This window comes from Halichoerus grypus, chromosome 13 (genome assembly GCF_964656455.1).
Source record: "Halichoerus grypus chromosome 13, mHalGry1.hap1.1, whole genome shotgun sequence".
NCBI lineage: Eukaryota > Metazoa > Chordata > Mammalia > Carnivora > Phocidae > Halichoerus > Halichoerus grypus.
The window spans coordinates 90,164,330-90,183,304 of NC_135724.1; the positions used below are offsets into that span (position 1 = coordinate 90,164,330).

An 18,975-nucleotide genomic window follows, 5' to 3' on the forward strand; every position below is an offset into this window, starting at 1 on the left:
AGCTGCCCTGCTCCCCATCCCCCTGCCCCAGCACAGCAGGCCCAGGCCCCCGCCCGCTATCGGCCAGGCCCTCTTATCAGAAGGGTGTATTTCCTGCCTCCTCCAGAGGACAGGGCAGCCTTGGCAACAGCCGACTTCCTCCTTCCCCTCCACGCCCACCTGCCACCCCCGCCCAGAGCTGCCCACCCTGTCCCCCAGCTCACCAGCTCCACCTGAGGCCCCAAGCCTTCCAGAATCCGATGTGCAGCTTCGGCCTTCTTCTGCAGGGTGACGGAGAGGAGGAGAAATTAAAAACAACAACAAAACCAGAACAGATTATAAATAGAGGCTCTGGAACAGCAGGTAGCTGCCCAGCCCAGCCGCCGACCCTCGGCCCCGGAGCAGGGGGGTGCACGGTCCCCTGCAAGCCCGCCCCAGGCTGGAAACCAACAGAGGGGCCTCGATAGCCCTGCAGCGGCCCTGGCAAGCCCACCAAGTTCCGATTCTAACAAACATGCGGTGTTCTCCGTGGCCTGGCCACCCCCCCCACGCCAAACCCTCAGCCCACGTCCCCCAGGGCCCGGGGCTGCGGGCACAGCTCCCTGCCAGCAGGCCACTGTGCCAGGCCCAAGATGCCTTCCTTCGCCTGGAAGTTGGCTGGGTGTCTGCAATTACCTCAGAGCTGGTGCCGCCGGCCAGGGAGGGGAGGGGGTGGGGGGGAGACAGGCGCTCAGAGATACCCTTTCTAGGATTCTTGTATTTCACAATCATGTGACTATTCCTGAGCTGCCCGGGGGCCTCCTCGCCTCCCTCCCCACAGCGCGGGACTTATTAGGAAAACAGGAACATGTGGCTGTGAATGCAGCAGGCTGGACCTCCGGGCCCAGCCATAAAGGCGGACATTGTGCCTCCACCAGGCCCCGTGCGCCCCCAGCCCGGGACCACCAAGGCCTGCTCTCAGGAGGCCCAGGGGATGGCCCAGGGCCAGCGGGGGGGGGGGGGGGTGGACAGAGAGCTGTGGAAGGTGGCTTTTGCAGGGTGGTTGTCGGATCTGGGCTACCGTGTGTGATGGAAAGCGGGGTGCCCACAATGTGCACAGGGGAGACCTGAGTCCTGCACCCCCAGGAAAGGCTGGGTGCTCCTGACTCAGCCAAACTCAGGGAGACCATCTAGGATCTGCAGGGAGCCGGGACAACAGGCCAAGCAAGTCACCATCAATGATCCCTAAATCCAGACCCACTAAAAGGGGGTGCTTCCAGAGTCCTGGGGAGCGTGGCTGCCAAGAGAATTCAAGGCCCAGGCTCCTGGTGTCACAGCGGGGAGGAGGAGTACCGAAAGCCAACACACTCCCCCTCTCCTAGCCCCTAGTGACAGACAATGGGTACATATGTAGGTGGACTCAAGCTGGCACCTAGAACGAGCTCCGCCTAGAGCCCTGGGCCCAGCCCACCCAAGAACAAGCCATGCTCTCAGCCCCCTTCGTGCAGAGCCAAAACCCCGAGACCAGCAGCCTCAGCGTGTGGCTGGGGGCCAAAACATCAGGGGGCAAAAGAGTACTATAACGATTGCCATTTTACCGAGGACCTACTATGGGCCAAGCATCGAACACAGAGCATGCCTTATTAATATTTAAATCACACAAACAATGTGAGGCAGATACAAGACATGTCCCCATTTAACAGACCATGAAACTGAGGCACGGAAAAATGATGTAAGGAGAAAGTCCTGCTGATCTCCAGGCTCTAAGAAGGAAGAAAGACAAGGGCCAGATCCCATGCAGGGCCTCCCCTGGGCTTGGGACGGTCCTGCCCCGGCATACCGCAAAGCAAGAGAGTGTCCCCGTGGGGCTGAAGACAGGAGAATTCCTGAGCCAAGTCAACTGAAGGAATGGGGATGGGATGGAGAGAGGACAGAGCAGCTAGCTACCCTAACATTTCCTGAGCACCCACTCTGTACTGAGCACTGGGGCAAAACACGGAATGAATGAGGCCCAGCCCCTGCCTGCAATATCCCTGAGTCTAACGAGCAGCTGATCAAGAGCAGTGACGGCAGCCAAGTATGCGCAGCAGAAAAGGTATGTTTGGTGGACACACAAGGCATGAGGCAGGGTGGGATACATAAGGTGGGTTTTGAGAGATGAATAGGAGTTCTATGCACTCATGAGGTTCTGTGAGGGTCAGTGGGAACTGCCCATCTAGATAAAAGGGAGATGCCAAACGCAGGAAGGGTATGGCTGGAGCTGCGAAGCCCCCAGAAACTGCCAATCACACAGGTAAGCATAAGCATGGGTCTTGGATCTGGGCACAAGGCCCATGGTGGGGGGTCCAGAAGCCTGTGTCCTACGAACCATAGCAGATTCCATCTTCAACCACATCATCACTCTCGGGAACATGGGCACCCAGAGAGGGGGCTTCCTGCAGCCTCTGGAGAAGAGAGCAGGCAGGAGGCCCCTTCCTCACCTGCCAAAGCCACAGGGGGCGCAGGAGACGGGGTGGCCCCGAGCAGCCCGCTCGCCAGGACACACCTGCTATAAACACTGCCTCTGCTCCCAACACTTCCCCCGGCCCCACTCCTCAGCCCTTAGCAACCCTGGTGCCTTCTCAGATGCACCTCGATTTCCCAAAGATGCCCCCCCAGTTTACCCACCGATACCTGTCCTGGAACGACCCCAACGACGCCCCAGCACTGGCAGGGCTGGACAGCGTGGTGCCCCAGAGCAAGGCTGGCCCCGTCCAAGTCTGCTCACTAACTGCGTGGCCTTGGGCAAGTCCCTCCACCTCCCCGAGCCTCAGCTTCCTCCTCTAGAGGACGGGTGACCAGCGCACGGCCTCAGGAGCTGACACACGGGAGGTGCTACTCGAGGGCTGGCCATCGCTATTACTGTGGTGGACAGTAGTAAGCACCAGGCCACGGCTCACACCAGGGGGCCCTCCGAGCGCCAGGCCCTCTACTGCATCCTGCACGTGCCCCGTGTGTTTGGACGCCTGCAAGAACCCTGTTCAGAAGGTTCTAGCATCAGCCCATTTACACACAGGGAAGCTGAGGTTTGGGTCATGCAGCCTACCTGAAGGACGCAGCTCGAGTGGTAGCTAGAGGACGGCACCCGGCACGCCCACCTCCTCATGCCTCCCTGGGGGCACCTCCTCTCCTCATGCCACCACACGGCTGCTCCTGCTTCGTCCCCACCCCCACCCCACTGCTCTGGCTCAGCCTCTAGGGGCGGAGTGGGAGGAATCTGCTTGTCAGTTCATGGGGAGCTGGTGGGGCGTCCTGCCTATCGGGTCTCTTCCCCACACCGGCAGGACTTTCTCGCCAAGTCTCTCCACCAGGGACAACCAACATCTGGGAGCCAGCTCTGCTCTAAGCCTCAGCAAGCCACTCCACCTATCTGGGCCTCGGTCTCCCCATCTGCACGACGGCCACACTCACCCTGGCTACTAACCCCCCAGGACTCTTACAAGGACGTTCTGTAGGAACAAAGTGATGAGCATGTTGTCACTTCCCTCTTAACATCCCCCTTCAAATGGAGGGCATCCCCTCTTCCCCCGCCCCCCACCAAGGAGCATGGCTGGGAACACAGGCACGGGCCACAGATTCAGCCCTGCACCTGAAACTCCCTCCCGCCCCCTCAGCTGATGGCTTCTTGCCACCTGGAGAACTAAAGCCAAACTCAGAGGGTCCAGGGGGCCCCCACCATGCCTGGCCTTTAGGAGGCTACTGCCAGAGGGTGCCAGGCTCAGCTCCCAGAGGGCAACCCCAGGAGCTCATGCCAACAGGAAGGGAGGAGCGGGGACTCTCACCAGGCGCTGGGGGGGAGGGTTGGGGTCTCACTCAAGAGACTGCATTCCTGCAGGGGACCCTGTGGTCCAGGCGGCCAGACCTCCCAGTGGCCAGAGAGCCTGGGGGCTGTGCCTGGGCCATGAAACCCCACGGTCACCTGCACACATAGGTGCACACAAGCCCCGTGGACCCGCGTGACCATGCCTACATCTATAAAGGCACAAACATCTACACGTGCGTGCCACACGAGCTGACTCACACACACCCCCGCATTCACATACACAGGCACCAGGTGTGCCCAGGTCCACGTGTGGGCCCGAGTGGACACATGCACATCCACGAAGTATAAACACGAACAACCACATTCGTGCCCAAGCACGCCCATCCACATACACATCCGCACGTGTCACGCAGCTAACGAGCGTGCCTACAGATGCATGGGCGTGTAAGTGCACAAAGAACCACAGGTGCGCCCCACGTGCTGACACACACACACGTGCATTCACACACGTGCACAGTCACCCACAGGCCCGCTCAGACACACGTGCACATGTGCGTGGTCGCACAGATGCAGGACTACCACGCGCTCCATGCACGCACACAAGTCAGAGACACACAGATACATGTCGCCATCAACAGGTCCACACGCACACACACATCAACACACACGTGTGGTGCATAAGTGCACATGTGCCCCCAAAAAGCTAGCAGATACTCACATGTATCTGCATACACGAGCACAGCTGTCCAGTTACACGTACGTATCCCCTCCCCAAACACACACACACACACCCCTCTCTTCTTGGGCAGGGGCTCCAAACCCTCACCCTGGCGGGCCCCCTGGCCGGCCCCCCACCGATCCCCCATTCTAGCTCCTCAGCTGCCTACTCTGGCCTGAGCTCCAGCCCTCAACCTCTCCGTCTGCAGAAAGGGGGTGGGCAGCACCCATGCGCCCACCTACCCAGAAAGCCCGAGACCCCAGCATCCCATTCCAGGCCACAGCACCCTCCCCTCCACACGGTGTCCACCCGCCAAGTACCGCAGTGATTCAGGGAAGCAGGGACCCCAGTTCAGCGTGCTCGTCTGCACATAGGGCCTGAAGACACAGCCCAGAGCTTCCCCGGGGTGTGTGATGAGGGAGGTACATGTGGAAGGCAGAATTCGCGTTAACAAATTCATCAGGCCAACATGCGCTATGTGCAGAAGATGAAATCTGGAGGAACCCTGGACCCCAGGAGTAGTTGAGATGGCCAGTCACGGAGGCCGAAGGGGAGCCCGGGGCTGCAGGACTGGACCAGAGCCCCTGGCCTAAAGCTCCGAATCACAGCTCAGCGTGGGCCGGGAAGTCTGAAGCTGGGCATTGGGGTGCCTGCACCCCCAAAATGCTCTACAAAACGCTTCATGGTCTCAGCTACTACTACTACTATTAGTATTATTCGTGACGGTGTTAGTCATCTTGTCCTGCTAATGTGCCCTAATCACATTCCATATTTCCTTTTATTTATTTACTTAAGTAGGCTCCATGCCCATCGTGGGGCTTGAACTCATGACTCCAAAATCATGAGTCAAATGCTCTGCCGACTGAGCCAGCCAGGCGCTAATCATGTTATATAAAAACCTTACTAGGGGCGCCTGGGTGGCTCAGTCGGTTGAGCATCCGACTCTTGGTTTCAGTTCAGGTCATGGTCTCAGGGTCATGAGATCGAGCCCCGAATCAGGCTCCATGCTGAGCGTGGAGTCTACTGAAGATTCTCTCTCCCTCTGTCCCTCCCCACCAACGTGCGTGCGCCCTCACTCTCTCTCAAATAATCTTTAAAAAAACAAAAACAAAACAAAATCCTTACTCATTACATGCTCGAAATGTTTAGACAAAAGACGACATGGGTCTTACTCTCTGATTCCCTCATCACTCAGCACTGCACAAAGAACCACAGGTGTGCCCCGCATGGGCTGACACGCACACACGTGCATTCACACACGTGCAGTCACCCACAGGCCCGCTCAGACATACGTGCACACGCGTGTGCGTGGGTATGCTCTGCCCCCATAAATGCAGCCCCCTCACCGCCTGGAGTCCTCTGCACTGGAAATACCCTTCCGGTTTGTCCCAGCAGCGCCCATGTCTGCAGACCTAGCCCAAGTCCTGCCTCCCCCAGGAAGTCTACCTCAAGTGCCCACTGCCCAGGATCCCTGCAGAATCAGCACCAACCACGTCAGCTTGCAGTGGTGCGGCATGTGTTTGTTTCAGCCACACTCTCAAGTGCAAGCACGCTCCTAGACCCACGAGGCCTCCACCGCCCGCCCCTCACACACGCCCTTGGAAGATCGAATGAGACCCTGCCCTTCTCTGAGCCCTTGCCTGTGCTGGGACCCCTCCCCACCAGAATGTCCTCCTCCTCAGGGGTGACGGCCCACCCACTGCTTCCAAGAAGCTTTCCCCAATCCTGGCCCACCACCCCCCCCAATCCCTGCCCCCAGGAGCCCTGCAGAAACCCTGCCTCCTGTTCTCCCATCTGTGTGCACCTGCCCTGCCCCGCCCACATAGGCAGCTCCTGGGAGGCAGGAAAAGCCTTGCTCAGCTGGCTCCCGCTGCGCGTGCTGGGCACCTCATCCATGAGCCCCGAATGGATAATGAGCCAGAATCCAATATGCAGAAAAGCCAGACAGGCCCTGCCTGGCAGGGAAGCTGCGTTTTCCAGCCGGCAAGGCATTTAGAGACAGACCCTTGTCATCCACCTCTCAGAGGAACCAGCAGGGAAGGAAGGAGGATTAAAATTTAATCCTATTGATCCCCCAAGGGGAGGTAAGTTCTGGCTGCTTCTGCCAAAGGCAGCTGAGGGGCTTCCTGCCCACCCAACCTCCAGGCCCTGAGGTTCAGCCCCATGGAGGGACAGCCCTCCATGCTAACCTCCACCGGGGCCAGGGACCAATCCCAGCACCCCCAAAACCAGAGGACTCTTCCAGGGCAAAGAGTCTCCCCTCCCCTCTGCCATGCTTCATTTATTCAAGAAATGTTTACTGAGTACCTACTATGTGCCAGGCACCGTTCCAGGGGCTGGGGATAGAGCTGGGAAACAGACACAAAGATCCCTGCTCTCACAGAACTTCTGTTTACAATAAACAGAATAAACAATAAAATGTGAATCATGTCCAGTGGAGTGGGAACAAGGGCAACGAGAAAATTAAAGCCAGGAAGAGGAGAAACGTCCCTTGAAGGGTTTTCAGGATTAAATGGAGGATCAAAACAGGCCTTGCTGGAAAGGGGACATTAGAGCAAAGAGCTGAAGGAGCAAGTAAGTGAGCCCAGTGGGGAAAAGGAGCTCAAGGCAGAGGACACAGCCAGTGCAAAGCTCCTGAGGTAGGAAGCACAAATACCAAGGAGGCTGGGGCAGAGTGAGGGTTAATCAGAGTAAAAGGGAAACTGAGGGACAATGAGGGGTAAAATCCTTGGATCAACGGTGAGCCCGTGTGGTGACTTGTGGGTGTGATTATGTCTCCCCTGACAGAGAATCAGCGCGAGTGGGCCAAGGTCACGCTGTCCCCCACTGCCTGGAACAGTGGTCAGTCACACGGCTGCTGAATGGATGAATAAAAGAATGAATGAATGAAGAGGATGACTGTCATGCCCCCGAGGAACCTGAACTTACCCGGCAGAGGCCTGCTCTCGAGTCCTAACCCGCCACTCACTAGCTATGAGGTCTGGGGGAAATGGCCAGAGCTTCAGTTTAACCTAACCCCACCGCTCCTACACCATCAGGACACCATCGGAATGAAATCCAAGGAAATGGGCTCGAAGCCCCCAGCCTGCGGAGCTGGGGCACACAGGGCAATGCCAGCACTCTGGGACCCCAACGTGGTGACCACCAGCCCGGGGTTGGGAGTACAGGCTGCATGTGCGTGGCCAGGCTCCTCTCCTCTTGGGAGAATCCCCCTCCCTCTATCTAGTGCCCAGGGTGGGGGTCTGAGGACAGCACCCCAGTCTCCAAGGGTGGGCCTGAGACCCAGCCCTGACCAATCAGTGGAGTCGGACCTCCCCACCCTCCCAGGGCCTGGGACTGGCTGAGAAATGAGCACAGGACTCCAGCCAGCCAGTGAGCACCAATCCCAGGACTGTTTCCTATCTGCCCTGGGAGGTGGGTGGGCCGAGATGGCAGCAGCTTTTCCATGCGCTGGGGATCCCTGCCTGAGAATGACATTGGCATGAAGAGAGCGGGGATGTGGAAAGAGAGCTCCCAAACATCTTCATTTGGGTGCCTGGATCCACCCACACCTGAAGTAACACCAACTCTCATTTTAAGATTCAATAACCCCTCTTCAGCCTCAACCAGTGCGAGCTGAGTTTCTGTCTCTTGTATCCAAGAGTCTTGACTTACTGGACCCTTCCTGGTATAGTACTTTACAGTTTACAAAGCCCTTCTTCCAGCCATCTCGGCCACATCAACCCTGTGACTTCAAGAACATGGCCGGGACCCAGAGCAACCAAAGACCTGAGACTAAAATAAACCACCCAGCTCATCTGGGCGTAGGCTGGCCTGGAATCCAAGCCCCCTCCTCCTCCCCCCACCTGCCCACTCACACAGAAGCTGCAGAAAATCTGGACGGAAGGAGGCGGGAATTCTGGCAGGGAGACCATCCTGGGTAAGAACTGGGAGGGGGTGTCTTCACTGCTCTTGGGGGAGGGGGAGTGCTGAGGCCAAGGAGCCAAAGACCGATCCGCTCTACAGCCATGGCTCTTTGGGGAAAACCTGGTGAGACCTGATGGACAAACCCCAGGGAAAGGCAGGCCAGTCACGGGGCTGGGAAGAGGAGCAAGTTTCCCACAGGGGGCACCAAAGGCCTGTGCCTTCGAGTCCACCTGGCTGGGGAGGGCTGGGGGCTGCAGCCTGCTGCAGTCTGCCAGCCCCCGATAGGCGGAGTGCCTGACAAGGACCAACAGCACTGTGGTGACATCCTGAGCTAAAGCCACCAATCTGCTTCCACGGCTGCTGGAGGGAAGCATGCCTGCTCTCTCACCCAAAGATCAGGGAGGGTGGGCAGAGGGGCTGTCTGGGGTGACACCCGGGAGCCCTGCCCTGGTCCCCTCCACCACAGGCTCCTGGAGTCAGCTCAACCCTAGCTCCAGTTTCCAGCTCAAGGCTCACTTGCTGTGCAATCTCAGGCAGCTCACCTTCCCTCCCTGAGCCTCGGTTTCTTTATGAGTAAAATGAAGGGAATAACAGTGCCTGTTTCATACAAGTCGGGGGAGAATTACGTGAAATCACGTACCACGGAAACAATAACCAGAAAAGAGCTCTGGCAAGAGTCACGGCACCAGCTAGCACCTCCTCGGTGCTGGGCATTGCTCTGAGGGCGCTCCACGATAAACTCACTTCATTCCCACGCCACCGCGCAAGGGAGGTGCTATACTTATCATCACTCTGCAGGTAGTCACGGGGAGGTTCACGTAAGTGGCCCAAGGTCACAGAGCCAGGGAGTGGTGAAGACGGGATGTGAACCCAGGGCATCTGGCTAAAGCATACGTGACCTGTCACTCTCCTATTGTCAGGATCGTTATTAGTGTTACTTGGGGTGAGGGCCAGGGTATGGGAGGGTGACCGGCTCGCAAATCTAGGCCCCCAGCAGGCTCAGTCTCACCCCCCATCTAATGCCGCCTCAAGAGGTGGATGCATTGCCAAACCAACTGATGCAGTAGTTCCCTGTCCGGAGCCACAGCCACAGGCTCCAGAAGCTACCAGGCCCCAGTACCCCCAGCCCCAGCTGGACTCTGAGCACTGCTCCAGCAGCCAGGGGCAGGTCCTACAGCAGAGACTGCTGGGAAGGATGGCCAGGATCCCCGGGCAGGCGGGGGGACCAGAGGAGACCAGGCAGGAGAAGAGGTCCCCCATCCGTCACGCTTCACTGTGTGACCTCAGACAAGAACAGTCCCTCTGTGGGGACAGATGTTTCCTCATCTGTCAAATAAGGGAGGGGACTCACATCCAAAGGCCCTGAGCACATGTGCAAAGAGTCTACTACAAATCATGGAAGCTGAGCTCTCAGGGGCTTGGAGCCCCTGAGAGACACTCTGCTCTGGTCCTGTAAGTCACTCCCCCAAAACCGAGCCCCCTCCAATCAGCCAGCAGCTGCCCTCCTAGATCTCTAAGAGCCCCCACAGCCTGCTAGAGACCCTGTGTTCAGAAATGCCAAAGCCCCTTCCAGGGCTATATGTCAGCAGAGGCCAGTGCTCATGATCTAGGACCTGACGGCCCACAAGTTCAAGTGCCAGGTCCACCGCTTTCTAGTTGTGTGGCTTTGGACAAGTCACCTAACCTCTCTGGGCCTCAGTTTCTCCCTGTGTTAAATGGAAACAATTACTGCACCTACCCTCCCGGGACTGCTATGTAAAGAACCTGGCCCATCACCTGAAACGCAGCTGTTCAATGAAGGTTTGCTGTTACTGTTAATAATAATAGGAATAATAATGGTTATAATAATAAGAATACCCTCTTCTGCATTATAGGAATTTTTCTGGCGCCAAACTGATCGCCCAATCCTTCCCACCCCGACCTGCCAATCAACCGGCCCGAGGCTCTCCTACAACTCGATGCCTACACTGCCCCCTGCATCCCCCAGGCCAGCCACAGTCCCCACCCATCAGCACGCCTGAGAACAGCCACAGCCACACCAAGATGGGCTGCCCCTTCCTGCCCCCCACTCCCAAACCCAGGGCTGTGCACACATGGGAGATCGAAGAGGTCCCCACTTCTCAGATGGGAATGCTGAGGCCCAGGGAGAAAGCCGGTCCTTCCCAGCGACACCTGCATCCCACCTGGCAGCCAGCCCAGGGCCAGTGGGGGGAACAGGGAGCGAGGGCCCCGCAGGCCGGGGTGGGGCATACCCGGTTCTCGTCGTAGATGATCTGCACCAGGCTGCGATGCTTTGACTCGATGGGCGGCGGCGACACAGGCTTCTCAGGCTCTGGGGGCTTGGCGGCTTCCTCCTCCAGCTGTTGCTGTGGGAAGGGGGAGAGTGCGGCGGTGAGCACCCTGGCGGGCGGAAGGCGGGAGGCAGCACCCCCATGGTGGAGGGGCGGCCCTGCGCAGCCCAGCAGGCCCAGTGGACTCGCACAGGAAGTCAGGCTGCTAACCATTTCCTCTGAGTCACCAGGGGACCCCGAGCCCTGGAGAGGCCTCTGCTGGGCGGGGAAGAGCCCGCTGCAGGCTCTCGGCGGTGCGGCCAGCCTTCCTGGGTTCAAATCCCACTCTGGCCACTTACGAGCTAGGTGAGCGAAAGCAAGCTGCCGAGCCGTGCGGCCGTTTCCTGGTCTGTAAAACGGGGCTTATCACCGTGCATCCCGGATAAGTTGCTGCATGTACAGTGCGGCTGGGGGCTCACTAAGAGCCAGTGGCTATCCTCCTCCTCCTCGTTACCAGGACCATCTCCATCAGGCGAGACTGTGGACTCTGCAGCCCAACCCTACTTCAAGTACTTCCTTGCTCTCTAAGTGGGAAATGGCTAAATTTCTCTGAGCTTCACTTTCCTCATCTGGAAACTAGGGATAATGAGTCTCCACCGTGGAGAGCAGGTCCGGGGTTAAATGTGTGGAGGCAGGCAATGCACGCAGCACCAAGCGAGCACCTCCTCCTCCTCATCCGCCTGGTGCTCTTCGTGCTGGACCCTCCTCCGCCAAACACCGGAGGACATCCCTTCATGCTGCCGTCCGCTTTCTTCCGGAAAAGGAAAGTCAAGACCAGACACTTAAGACACCGGTCCAAGGTCACACAGAAGGCCAATGCCCGGGTGTGTGCAATCTGAGAGGGCATCCAGAGTGAGAACAGAACACCGTTTTCTGCTCATAATGCACAGCCTACCCACAACCATGGACCATGGAGCAAAGCAATATAAACTCAAAAAGGCGGCCAAGATGAGCAACGCGGGAGCCAGAAAATCCAGGCCTGGCTGGTAGAGCCAAGCTGCCTCAGCCCCACAGTGACCCCTGGAGGCAGCTTCCAGAAGGGCAGCCAGCATCTGGCGAAACATGGAAATCAGCCCCCAAAAGAGTGCAGAAAAAACCGAAGCCGAGAAGAAGCACACAGCCTGGAAGGAGATTCTCTCCGATTTCTGAAGGTGGCCCTCCCTGAGGCACCGAGGAGAAATACCACCTGAGACGCAGAGACCCTGGCGATGCACAACTCCGCCAGGGCCAGATTTGAACCTCACTCTGTCGCTCACCAGCTCTGTGGCCTTGGGCAAGTCACTGAACCTCTCTAGAAGATGACAAAATGTGCCGCTACACTAAGCTTGATAGACACTGGCTACCAGAGGCAAACCAAAACCATAGTGAGATCCCACCTCTACCCGCCAGGACGACTAGAAGGAAACAGAAGCACGGAAAACAAGGTGCGTCGGTGAGGCCGGGAGGGAACCAGGAGCCCTGTGTTCGGCTGCCCTGGAGGACAGTCTGGGGCTCCTCAAAACATCACACACGGGGTTACCAGACAACCCGGCAGCTCCACTCCCAGGTACGAGCCAAAGGGACCGAAAAGAGACGCTCAAGCAAAAACCTGAACGCAGCGTTCGCGGCAGCTCTGTTCACGACAGTCAAAAGCTGGAAGCAACCCAAATGTCCACCAGCAGACGAATGCGTACACAGAATGTGGTCCATCCACACAGCAGGTGTTATTCAGCCTTAAAAGGGAAAGAAGGGGCTCCCGGCTGGCTTGGTCGGTGGAGCATGAGTTCGAGCCACATGCTGGGCATAGAGATTATTTAGGAAAAAAAAAAAAAAACAAAAGGAAGGATGCATTGACACCTACTACAACATGGATGAACCTTTCACCGAGTGAAAGAAGCCAGACACCAAAGGTGATGTGTTCTAGGATTCCACTTCTATGAAATATCCAGAATAGGTAAATCCATAAGGACAGAAACGCAGATTGGTGGCCTGTGGGAGAGGGGAGAAGGGGGCATGACAGCTCATGGGTACAGAGTCTCCTTCAGGGGAGATGAAAATGTCCTAAAACTAGATACATGGGGTAACTGTCCAACCTTACAAATGTATTAAATGACACTGAATTGTCCACCTTAAAATGAATAATTTTATGTTTTGTGAATTTTAGTTCAAAAAAAAAAAAAGCCATCGTGGAATTAAAAAAAAAAATCGATCAAGGGCTGCTCTGGGCCACCTGGCTTCCAGCCACAGTCATAAGTGTGCACATGACCTGTGGCTACAGCCCTATCCCAGAGCCAGGCCTGGAGGAACAAAAGTACTCCTTCTCTGACCTTGGAAATGCTGCCTGACCCCAACCAGGGCCCGGCCCTCATTCAGGAGGCCTGAGTCCCCATCTTGGGAACCCACCTCTTGTCCCCCAGGTCAGGGACAGCCGGCTACACCTCAGTGACCAGCCCAGCTGTTGGACCACCCCCGAGTCCCAGCTCTTCCATGTGAGCAACAGCCCCAATGCCCTCTTAGAATCAATCAGCAACCTGGGCCTCCTTCCAAAGCTGCTGGGCCCACTGCCCATGGTGGCCAGGGTGGCCCTTGACGCGACCTGGAACCCATACTTCCTTACCTAGAGAGGACCAAGTGTGACCCTGCTTCCCCCAGGGGCAACCCAGACGCTCCTCGGGGTCAGGACAGCGTCACACTGACTCAATCAACAGTTTCTGTTGAGCCGAGCACCTACTATGCACCAGCACCGCGAGGAGCACGGCAGTGAGCGGGGAGACAAGGACCCTGCTTTTACGCTCTCGTTGTGAGAGAAGCCGATCTAACAAGGCACGATGTGTGGTCATTCAAATGGTGACGCCATCCAGAGGGGTGCGGGGACAGAACAGGGACAGCCCCAAGAGTAGATGCCTTAAGGCTCTGCCAGCCACCCGGTGTGTGATGTGACCACTCAGCTCTGCCGCTGTACCTAGAAAGCAGCCACAGATAACACGTGCGAACGTGACTGTGTGCCAATAAAACTTTATTTACAAACACAGGCATCAAGCCGGATTTGGCTGGATTTGCCGGCCCCAGGGTAGAGGGTGGCTGGGGCTGAGGGCGCCTATGAAGGCCAGGAGGGCGCCGCTGTGGAGGGGATGTCTGAGCAGAGACCTGAAGACGCCAAAGGGAAGCCTGAGAGGATCTGGGAAAAGGCAGATCATCGATTAATTTTATGTCAATTAAACTTAAAAATTAAACTATAAAATTAATATCACAAATCTCTATGTTAACTTTTCTTTGGTCTCCACGGTTACCATAAAGATCTGTTTTTACCACACGACCCTGTTCTGTCACAACCCTATGACGGGCTGTCACGTCCGTTCCCGTTTACAGAAAGGAAACCGAGGCTGGGGGAGGGGACTGCTCTGAGGCAGAGCGGGGAGGCCCCGCCCACTCAGGTTCCAGGGCCGAGGCCAGAGGCAGGTGGTATGTTCCGTCACATGGTGGATGAGGAGCGGGAAGCACAGAGAGGGAACTGCCTTCCCCACATCACTGGGGAGTGGTAGCAACAAGATCAGAGCCCTGACAGCCTGGCTGTGAATCCTGGCCTCGGCCCACACCCCGTGGGGCTGGTCCAGCAGCCACTTGAGGCTTATTCAAGCGCAGGTGCCATTTAATCCAAGTCACACTAAGCTCGAAGTTCAGCTCCGCACCACACCAGGCGCATGTCACGCGTGGCTAGCGGCTACCTTTGTGGACAGCGCAGACCTGGGACATTCCCACGACCGCAGAAAGCTCTGTGGACGCCAGCGCACCACCCAGAACAGCGCTCTGGCCCGGGGGACGTCAGGGCAGGAAAACGAGCCGGCACGTGGGCAGGCCCGTCACACGTTCACTGCTATTGCCCGTGTTCTCTTCTGTGGCGCCCCTGCCCGCCCGCACCTGCTTCTTCTTCAGCTTGGAGATCTGCTGCTCCACCATGGTGATCTCGCGGTCCACCCGGTCCATGTTCTGGATCAGCTCCTCCTTAGAGAGCCGCGGAGGCACCAGCTCTAGCTCAGGGTCGGCGTGCGGCGGGCTGGGAGGAGACACGGGCTCCAGCTTGCCCGCCAGGCTGCGATCCTGCGGTGGAGGGAAGAGGAGCACGGGATCAGCGCAGGGGGCACCCCAGCCAGCATGCCCTGCCACGCTCCCCGACTTTCCAGCCATGGCTTCAGGCCCCGGCACACAGGACATCTATCACGACAGTCCCCACATCCCAGAAGCAAGGCTGCCTACCAATCCCACCTCCCTGGCTTTGCCCTCCCTGGGCCTCCTGCCTGGGGGGGGGGACCCCGCCCAGCCTGCCCCCCGCTCCACAGAGGTCAGGTCCTTTTATGTCCTCCTATACGGAAGTTCTCACAACCTCCCCTCAAAATTGTGAGGCCTTCCCTCTTCCCACAACATGCCTCTCTCTTGCTCCACCAACCTGGCCGCGTCCTCCCACGGAACCAAACTCCCCAAGAGCAAGCACCGAGACCCCCATGTCCCAGCCCCCAAGGCCTGGCCTTAGCGGACCCTCCGTGAACATCTATTCACAGCACTCTGTCTGAATCGGCAAGTTACAGACTATCATACAGAGTGCAGGCCTGGTTTTGTAACCGGGAGAATTATGAGAACAACCCACAGAGAGGCGCAAGTAGCTACGGACAGTGGGGGAGGGGCTTTCACGTTCTTCTTTTTATGGACCAGTATTTTTCTTTCTTTGAGGGTTATTCTTTGTGTAATAAAGCTGTTTTCAAAATCTGGTTAAACACACAAGGGAATCCTTCATTGGGCTATGCGTCGACACTTTCATTCCAGTTGAGGTTTATTGAGCACCCAAGCCCTGCCGGGAGCACCCTGGGGAGGAGGAGGTTAAAAAAACAAAACAAAACCAAACCTAGTCCTTGCCTCTGGAGCACTCACGCGCAAGGCCCCAGGTTCAGATCCCAGCCCACTCGGCCACCTCCCAGCACTATGACCACGAGCACGTCAGGGACTCACTCCCTGCCTCGGCTTCCTCATCTGTACGATGGGACGATCCCCACCTCCCAGGCTGCTGTGAGGCTGGAATGAGCCAACGTGTACAAAGAGCTCAGCTCAGAGCCTGGCACACTGTAAGTGCCTCCGAAGCGGGGGCTGGGATTGCCCTGTCCCCAAACCCAGGCTCCAGGCCTGGTGGCCGGCCCAGGCAGAACCCAGCCCACGCCCGAGGCGTCCTCCAGGCCACGGACAGCTGCTGGCAGAGGAGGCCCGGGAAGGAGCTCCAGGCCACCGCCTCCCCGCCCCCACGGCAGCTGCACCCGGAGGACAGAGGACACATTATTCCCCAGGACAACTGCGGCCCCAGGGGCTGCCAAGCGCTCCCCATCTCAGCACTATCAGAGGCTGTGCCATCGTGCGTCCACCCCTCCCCCCCCAGACCCTCACAAGGCCCACGTGGCCCGAGGTTCTCAGGATGTCATTGGGTCTGCCTTCTGTCCTCATCGTTTCCCTCTGAGATGTGGGGAGAGCTGACGTTGGGACTTAGGCTTTCCACGCTCAGAACACTCAAGGGAGGGACACCTGGGGGCTCAGTAGGTGAAGAGTCTGTCTTCGGCTCAGGTCACGATCCTGGGGTCCTGGGATGGATCCCGCACTGGGCTCCCTGCTCAGTGGGGAGCCTGCTTCTCCCTCTGCCTCTGCCCTTGCTCGTGTTCTCTCTCTCTCTCTCATATAAATAAATAAAATCTTTAAAAAAAAAAAAAAAAGAACACTCAGGGGAAATGCAGAAGAGGCCCCAAGTCCCTCGACCACCTGGCTCCCACACTGCTCAGGCCGTGTCCACAGGGAAGCCCCAGAAGTCAAACCTCCTCGCTCGGCCCATCCCCGTCCTCAGCATACCCTACCAACCAGACTCCCACAGCAGCCTACAGGGGGCTGCCACTTTGTCCCCACTGCACAGACGAGGAAACTGGGAACGTGGAGGCACATGCCCAGCAAGGCTCTAAGCCAGAGGGCAGCAAAGGCCAGGTGGCAAAATATTTCAGGTTTGCATTTTGGACTCTGTCCACCTACTCACCCACCACTGTATTGGGAAAGCAGCCATAGACAGACACAAATGAATGAGCATGGCCAATAAAACTTTATTCACAAAAACAGGCTGAGCACTAAGTTGGGAGCTTGCCAAGCTTGCCAACCTCTGCCCTTTGCAATTCCCAAGTCTTAACTCAGGTAACTGTCACAAATACCCTGCAAAGGAGGAATACTGTTTTTCCCATTTCCCTGATGAAGAAAATAAGACCCAGTAAGATTCAGTGACATGCCTGAGCTCACCAGCCACGATGCAATGGAACCCTGACGTGGAGGGCACAAGAGGGTAAGGCCGGGCCCCAGTCAAGACTCTGCAGAGGTGGGCAGACCATGAGACCAGGCTGCAGGGTGTCCCACAGCAGAAACAGGGTCCAGACCATGCACTGATTCATCCCAAAGAACTGCATGGCTAGGCAAAAAAGCAAGAGCAAGATCTCCTCCAGAGCCCAGGACCTGCTGAAATCAGTGGCAAAACTGTGTAGAAGAAAAATTCCCTAGAAAAACACTCAGTGGGCTTGGGACCCTAACTACTCCCAAACAGGAGGGCGAAGCTGGTAGACACGGGTGCCATGTGCACCTGACCCCACACACACCAAACCAGAATCGGCTCACGTGCTCTAGAACCCGAGGGCCTTTGCACAAGCCATCCCCTCCACCCACAAAACCCGACTCCACCTCTGGACCAGCTGAAATCAGACTTGCCTTCCCACGCCCTCTGCCCCAGCCCGAGATGTGCCCTTTCCTCCGCGCATCCAGGGCACCTGGCTGGTCTCTCCCTGCAGACTCAGTCATTTCTCAGGGTTCTGAGACAAAAGGTGGCAGGTGAAGTGGGTCCTGGAGCCCAGGAGCATTATCTGCTGTAAGAAACATCTCCCCTCCCCTCTCTGATCTACCACCAGGACCAAGAAGGAAGATAAACAGAACCCCAATGCAGGAATAGTTCTCAAAAGCAAAACTAGCAAAAAGAAATTCCATCCCAAAGCTGGCAGGGTCGGTGCAAGGCTTAGATGAAGCAATTGGCAACTACTGGGAACCACTGGAAAAGTTGCTGGAAACCTTTCCTTAAATTCTTGATGGATAAGACCCATCTTCTTCGATGGGTTCTTGTCACTTGAGGTTCAGGCTTAGCTTTTATTCCCACCAAAAATGCACAAGTGAGTCCATCCATGGCTGAACAAATAAAATGTGGATCATCATATAATGGAACGTGATTCAGCCATAAAAAGGAATGAAAAGCCCTGATCTATGCCAAAACGTGGATGAACCTTAAGAGCGTGATGCTGAGCGAAAGAAGCCAGACAGAAAAGGCCACATTTTACAGGATTCCATTTATAGGAAACATCCAGAGCAGGCAAATCCAAAAAGACAGAAAGCAGATTGGTGGCTGCCAGGGTCTGGGGAGGAAGAATGAGGAGTGACTGCTAATGGGTGTGGGGTCTCTCAGGGCCAGCACTGGGAAGGTACTAAATGCCACTGAACTGTTCGCTTTCACAGTTAATTTCAGGTTATGTGAATTTCACCTCAACTGAAATGGATGCACACCCAGGGGCAAAGAAAGCTTTCTTCGTAAGGGAGTTTTCCAGGAATGGGACCAAGGGAGCCTGGCTACTGGGCCTCCAGATGGTTCTCCCGATGGCTGCTGGCCTTCACTTCAGCCCAAAGCCACAGGAGCAAAACAACAAACCCATACTCAGTCAGTCGCCAGGTAGCAATTGGCACCATTTTCCCCATCAAATGCCCTTGGTGTAAAATTCAGGCCAACACAGAAGAGAAAACTCATTGTGCAAATTTAAAGACACAGAGATAGCAAAAGCCCTGTGGCCGGGTCGGTGCCCCTGGTCCCAGCTTCAGGCAGGGGCAGAGCCAGCCTCAGGGAGTCACAGTGAGGGGTTCCAGGACGGACAAGGCCCACAAGCACAGGCAAGGAGGGAAACAGCTATGACTGGAAATGTGGAGATGGAGGGAAAGCTCTCCGTTTATGATGGCCTTGAACACGGCAGGAGGAAGGCCTGGAGTCGCAAACTGCCTTCTTGTTAACACACCAAGACCATGCAGAAGATGGCAGACCCAAGAGACGGACCTGGTGACATCATGGCACCTGGATCAAGCTGTGCCTGAAGTCAACAAACCCTGGATTCCAGTTATATGAGCCAGGACTCATTCTTAAGTTAGTCTGACATGGGTTTTCTGTCCCTTTCAGCCAACAGAGGCCC

The 18,975-nt window shown here is 56.8% G+C and overlaps 1 protein-coding gene across 21 annotated transcripts in view; it reads right to left on the reverse strand.

Moving 5' to 3' along the window:
- NCOR2 (nuclear receptor corepressor 2) overlaps positions 1–18,975 on the reverse strand; it is a 211,888-nt gene that overhangs the window by 116,133 nt on the left and 76,780 nt on the right. For all 21 annotated transcript variants that reach the window (XM_078061099.1, XM_078061098.1, XM_078061102.1 and 18 more), the window contains 3 exons: positions 14,612–14,791; positions 10,637–10,750; positions 204–260 (listed from right to left, as the gene is read on the reverse strand). In XM_078061099.1, the coding sequence (XP_077917225.1) occupies positions 204–260; positions 10,637–10,750; positions 14,612–14,791 (351 nt within the window). The remainder of the gene's footprint in view (positions 1–203; positions 261–10,636; positions 10,751–14,611; positions 14,792–18,975) is intronic.